Source organism: Equus quagga, chromosome 8 (genome assembly GCF_021613505.1).
Source record: "Equus quagga isolate Etosha38 chromosome 8, UCLA_HA_Equagga_1.0, whole genome shotgun sequence".
In the NCBI taxonomy this organism is placed as follows: domain Eukaryota; kingdom Metazoa; phylum Chordata; class Mammalia; order Perissodactyla; family Equidae; genus Equus; species Equus quagga.
The window spans coordinates 112,686,603-112,692,602 of NC_060274.1; the positions used below are offsets into that span (position 1 = coordinate 112,686,603).

The 6,000-nt window shown below is 47.8% G+C and overlaps 1 protein-coding gene across 1 annotated transcript in view; it reads left to right on the forward strand.

The window, feature by feature from the left end:
* LRGUK (leucine rich repeats and guanylate kinase domain containing) overlaps nt 1–5,688 on the forward strand; it is a 70,694-nt gene extending 65,006 nt beyond the window's left edge. Inside the window, 2 exon segments of the mRNA XM_046670647.1 lie at nt 1,480–2,873; nt 2,875–5,688. Coding sequence (XP_046526603.1) covers nt 1,480–2,873; nt 2,875–3,717 — 2,237 coding nt within the window. The 3' untranslated portion in view covers nt 3,718–5,688.
* The last annotated feature ends 312 nt before the right edge of the window (nt 5,689–6,000 follow it).

A 6,000-nucleotide genomic window follows, 5' to 3' on the forward strand; every position in this document is an offset into this window, starting at 1 on the left:
CCATCACCACTACCTATTTCCAAAATGTTTTACCACCTCAAACAGAAACTCTGTACCCACTAAGCAATAACTTCCCTCATACCCTAGTAACCTCTAATCTACTTTCCGTCTCTATGAATTTACCTACTCTAGATATTTTCACTGTTCTTCTATTTTATTTTAACCTTGTTTCTGGGCTAAATTCATATTTTAATTTATAACTGTTATAAACTAGGGAGATAAGAATGATGAACAGGGCATCCCCTCAGAAGCCCCACCAAGAGGCAAGCTTTCCCTTGTTCCCCCTTTCCCACCCCTCAACCTCCCACCCCCTCCGCTGCCCTCCTCAGAGACATCTGGATTGCCTGGATGCATAGGGTACATGCCTGGACTAGGAGCTTCAATGAGAACCTGGAGTAGTCCAAGCTCATCCTGCTTTGTGACAGCAGAGGTGGCCAGGAGCCTGGTTTGCTTCTGGGGATGGAGCACTCTGGGATCACCTCCAAGGTCTGATTTGGTTTGGAGTCTCTGAGTATCAGGCCTCCCCCAAAGTGAGCTGAGACTAGTTTCTTCAAGGCTGTTCCAGAGCGGCGTGAGCCTCTGACCAGTACCATTTCAGAGCCGTGTTCTTGGGACTGGGTTAAGATGCTATTTGGGCCACCCGAGTATATCAAGGCTTCTGTCATAGACAAGTACCCGCTGGGATGATTGTGTCCATGAGAACAGACTCACTCTGAGAACTTGCTCCCATGGTGATTGAAGGAACAATCCCTCTCTGCAACATCAACCTTGCTAGTGGCCTCTGAGATCCATTTCTGAAGCCAGGGCAGACTTGGAGGGAAAAGGGTGACCCTGGGAGTGGGGGAGAGAATAGGAGTTTGGATCATGGATTTTGGGGAGCAGCTTCTCGGAGCCGTGGTGCCTTATGATTCCATAGATCTGTTCTTTCCTTTTTTCTTTATCACTTATCTTTTGGGTGCCCGCCAAGGTCTGTGCACCATTTACCAATGCCAGGTATTGGTAAACTGACATGACTCCTCACAGAGCTCACGGCTTCTTTAAGAGGACTGCCATTAACCAAGGAAACAGACAGGACTCCACCTGGCTCAGATGTCCATCTTCTAGTTTCTACCATTAAAGCAGCATTGACCTCTAAGGTGGTGAAAATTTAAAATCTCATTTGCTTAGAATATTTTCTTGCCGCTATCAGACCTGGAAATAAATTTTGCTTCTGTGAAAAAGCCTCTTTATGTTTATTCATTAAAGTTCATGTTTTCAGTTGAATAAAATTGTTCTAAGTTCCACTAAATAAGAGAATTCTGGGCACTTAGTATCCCCAAGGAGAAGGGACAGTTGAATTCTTCTATATGTGTAATTTTATTCTTTTTAAGTGCCTATGTGTATCCCAAAAGGAAAGATATTTTTTGTTATTAATTTCTAAAGCTACATAATCGTATTTGTTAAGATGTGTTTAGCTAACTTCTTTTTATGTCAAAGCAGGAGCTCCCTCTAGCAAGAAGACTCCCTCTGGGGTTCCAGCACACCTGGTTCCATCCCCGAGGCGCTTGGCAAAACTGCAAGCAGATGGCCAGATAACAGAGCATCTCTCTGGAATGCAGATTCATGCAAAGATCCCTGAAAACCAGAACCTAGCTCCCTCCCAGAATCAAGAGCTGACTCAGGAGGGAGCAACCCATCAAAAGGAGCTTTCTCCCAATAGCCATGTCACTGCTGAGCCTCCTCCCCAGCCCAGTTCATCAGCACTTGGTATTCCCCAGCAGGCCCAAGACTTATCCCCAAACCAGAAAGAAGGGGATGTTCAACAATCAGATCTTCCTTCAAAAATATTAGCCACAAATCTCCCTGAAAATGAGGCCCGGACATCTGAGGTGAAAGCAGGTGAAGTAGGGCAGCCTCCCGCCACTCCTTCCCAAGGGCCTCCTCAGCACCCTGATGCCCCTCCAGCCCACAGCCCTCAGCCGGACCAGGATGAGGAATCGGGGGAGGCCAAGGTAACCCCTAGGGACCCTCCCCTATCTGAACCTCCACAGGGGCCTGGCCCAGCATCCCTCAGCCCCCAGAGAACCCAGGGTGAGGAAACTGAGCCAGCCAATCTGCCACCCTACAGTTCCCATCATGATCCTCCAAGAGATCCTTCTCACCCTGATGGGGCCAAGGCCCTCGGACCATCTCTGGGAGAGTCTCAACAACCTCTGGAGGAGGGAACCTCCAAAGCAGAAGTTGTCCGGGTCAGCACTCCTTACCCAGAATTGCCACAACCCCAAGACTCAACAAATACCAAACAGACCCAAGACAAGGAAGACGCAGTGGCTTTGCTTCCCAGAAGCCGGCTGGCTCCCACCAGGCTGCCCCAGCCTCGCGTCCTCGCTCCCCTCCAGAGTAGGAGGCCTACACCCAAACTCCTCTCCCCCAGCAGGGAGGAGGCTCTAGGAACGGCCTCGGGTCAAATCATGACTCCCTCTCCCAGGCCTCCGCCAGCTCAGGACGGAGATCCCAGTAGACTTCCTCCCATCAGCCCTCCCCAGTCCAAACCACCACAGAATCTGAGTTCCCGTCCAGACCACAGTCCTCAGCAAGTCCAGGAGGAGAAAGTCAGGGAGGTGAAGCTCCCTCAAATCAGTCCACCCGTCCAGGAGCAGGCACCGCAGCCCGCCGCCGCTCCACCCCAGGAAGAGGAGGCCCAGGTAGTCAGGCTCCCTCGCATTCCCACTCCCTTTGCAAAGCAGCAGCTGCCTCAGAACATGGCAGCTCATGATGATTCGAGGCCTGCAAAGGAAAGGCAAGCTCCAGAAGCAGACCTCTCCTCTAGCAAGAAGATTCCAGATATGCAGCCCTCACCCCAAAACCAAGAGCCAGTGCAGCAGGTGGGGGCTAAAAAAAAAAAAACTCCCTTCTCAAAGAGAGACAGCTAAAGGACCACCACATCTGAAAAAGGCACCTCCTGGAAGTCATCAGACAGCCTGGCGACTGGAAGCCCAGAGTAAGCTGACCACCCCACAAGTACCTGACCACCCTAACCCCAGCCCTCCTCAGAGCCCTGGGGGGAACCAGAGGAGAAAAGTCCATACACCAGAAGTTCGTGAACCACCCCACACTGAATCATTGCCTGAAGATCCCCAAGTACAGGAAGAGAAAAGGGAAAAAGTACATTATTCCAGGAAAAAGGCCCATGCCAAGCTCCCCTCAAATGACCTGGCTCAAAAGGTAGCTGTGTCCAGAAAAGGACCATCTGTGAAAAGAGAGAATTCTGGAGGATTATCTCAAGAAAATAAAACTGCCCTCAGTGGTGATCAACCAACTCAAGAGGGTCCACCCCAGCACAGGAGGCCTCTCCAGAGGGCAAAGGCCTCAGCAGAGTCAGGAGTGGATGGTTCTGCTCTCGGGGAGCGTCCAAGGAGAAGAGAACAGGTTCCCAAACGGGGAAGGTCTCAGAAGAGAGAGACTGCTTTGGATCCCCCAGAGCGGGATGGTGTGGCCCCCACCCAGCAGCCTGTCAAAGAGACGCAAGTCCATAAAGGGACCAGTCAAATCAGAGAGAGCTCTGTCCAAAGGGACAATGCTTCCAGGCAGCAAACCGAAGAGAAATACACCCCGAAACACGGGGGAGTACCACAGGAGAAAAGTCCTGCCACACCTCAGAATCAAGTGTCTGCTGAGGAGCAGAACAGTCGGACAGGAAGACTGCGGGCTAGGGGCAGTCAGAGCACCAAGGTTTAAGCCATCCCTGGGGTCCCCAGGTCATTAACGTCTATGCCTCCCTGAAGCCGTGCTGTCACAGAATGGAAAGCTATGGCCAGGGCACTATGAGTCTATACATCAGTTTCCCTCTGCAACTCCAAGTCCGCGCAGGTGGAGGGGTCTGCCAGCGCTGTCCAGCCACCGTTCTTAGAAGGCCGCCAGTCTTTGCACTTCTCTGCCTCCTTTGTGTCTTGCCGTTGCAGCCTGGAAGAACAGCCCCTGTAGTGAGATGCATCAGAAAGTAATTTCCCCTCTGCCAACTGATAGAGCCAGTCTTAAAGGTTGGCATCAGCAAGAAGTCTTTGTCTTCAAATTCGCACAGATTCCACCATGAGTTCCAAATCTGGCTGAAGCAACGCTATTGAGTTTTGTTCTATTCATTAGGAAAATTCACTTCTAGATTGGAAAATTCTCTCATTATCTTGCATTATCGAGGGGTCCATAAGCTAAAAGAATCCTGAGAAAGGAAGCCTTTGCAGTTTCTGGGGCTTGGTCTCTCCCACAGAGATTCCAAACCCACAGTTAATTTGTGAGAACCTTCTGAAGGGAAGAGGACAGGTTCTTTGTTCGTGTGACACTGATCGAACACTTCAGATTCGCGATGGTGTATGTTGCCTGAAACTTACTTTTGTTTTAAATATATGTCAAAATGAATACCTTCCTTCTCTCTGAATAGGAACCTCATGTAAATTAGCCCATGCCTTCATTATGCCAAACCATCTGGTTGAATTTGCTAAACGAATTAGTTGGGGGGAACATTCAGGTGAATCAGTTTTTCATTTATCTATTTGTACTGTCAGGATTCTTTTGCTGACAAGTGACAGGAGTCCAACCTGAGCCAGCTTGTGTGAATCTATTCGGAGGAAGTGAAATATCTCACACAGCTAAACTATGGGGAGGGCAGAGGTGAGGCAGAGCCTCCGAGAGATTGGGGACCAGTTATTGAACATAACCTGGACTCTCTTCATCTCCAGTATTCTCGTCATCTCCCGGACTGTCGTCATCTCCTGGATACTTGTCATCTCCAGGACTCTCATCATTTCTCATCTCTGTTTCTTTCTCCATGTTGGCTTCGTTCTCTTTGATAGAAATGACTATGTATCAGTTTCTGTACATGTGGCAGGGAACATGGTCACCAACTCCTCTCGAGTTTTACATCTGGCTTTACATCTGGCAGCTCTCACCACTAGAAAGGGGTTGACTCGGATGTTCCTTGATCCTAAGATAAAAAAATTCAGGGGAAGACCCTGCTTGGCCTGGCTTGGGTCAGATGCTCATTCTTAAACCAGTCTTCTCTGGCCGGGGGCCAGGGTCACATAGACATACCCACTGGGCCTACTCCTAGAGTGTATGGAGGCTGCATACCCAGAAAAGAGAATAATTGTGAGCAAAGTAGCCAATCCAAGATTCGACTCTTAAAAAGTTATATTTATTGAGTGCATCTGTGTAAACAGCAGCATGCTAAGCTATATTTGGCATCCTGTACTTAAAAACTTGATGGCCAAATGCCAATATAAATATGTTTTATCATACATGAAAGGTATGTGTCCACAAAATTGTTTGTATGTCAAATGTTATTTCGCGTGTCGTAGAGGAAATTGATATTTTAAAGAGTCAGTATGCAGGAATCCTCTTGTAAATGAAGAGACTATGTTATACTAATAATTACCTGCTAATTTATCTGTTTTGTCTAAGATGAAAGTAGTAAAGTGAATTTTTAACATATCATAATTTATTTTTATTTAGTTAGTTTGTCATCCAACAAACATTAATTGAGCACTTCCTATGTGCCAGACTTTGATAGTTGCCAGACAGTAAGATGATGAGGATGCTTCAAGGGAGACAGATGAGAGGTGTCATTACAACACCATGTGATTAGGACAAATGGAGGCCCCACAGAATGCTAGGCTATGTTTAGCATCAAATAGATAAGAAAACCCGTTTGTTAACTTTTCCAGAATGTCATAAAAGATACCAAGGAAGGACACTGAATTCAGCTGGCAATGTGAGAATTGGATCAGAAAACATTTTCAAGAGGAAGTCATCCTTCAGCTAAGTCATCAAGCTTGCAGGATTAGTCAGCTGACTGATGGGAGAGAAGGGAAGGTTTCTTAGAAGAGTGAACAGCATACGCCTAACCATGGAGGCAAGAGCATCTTCTAAGGATTCAAATGTCAGGAGAGCAGTAGGCATATGTAGAGCCAAAGGGCCTTTTGTGCTATGCTAATGAACTTGGAAACTTGATCTTCTAACAATGGGGAG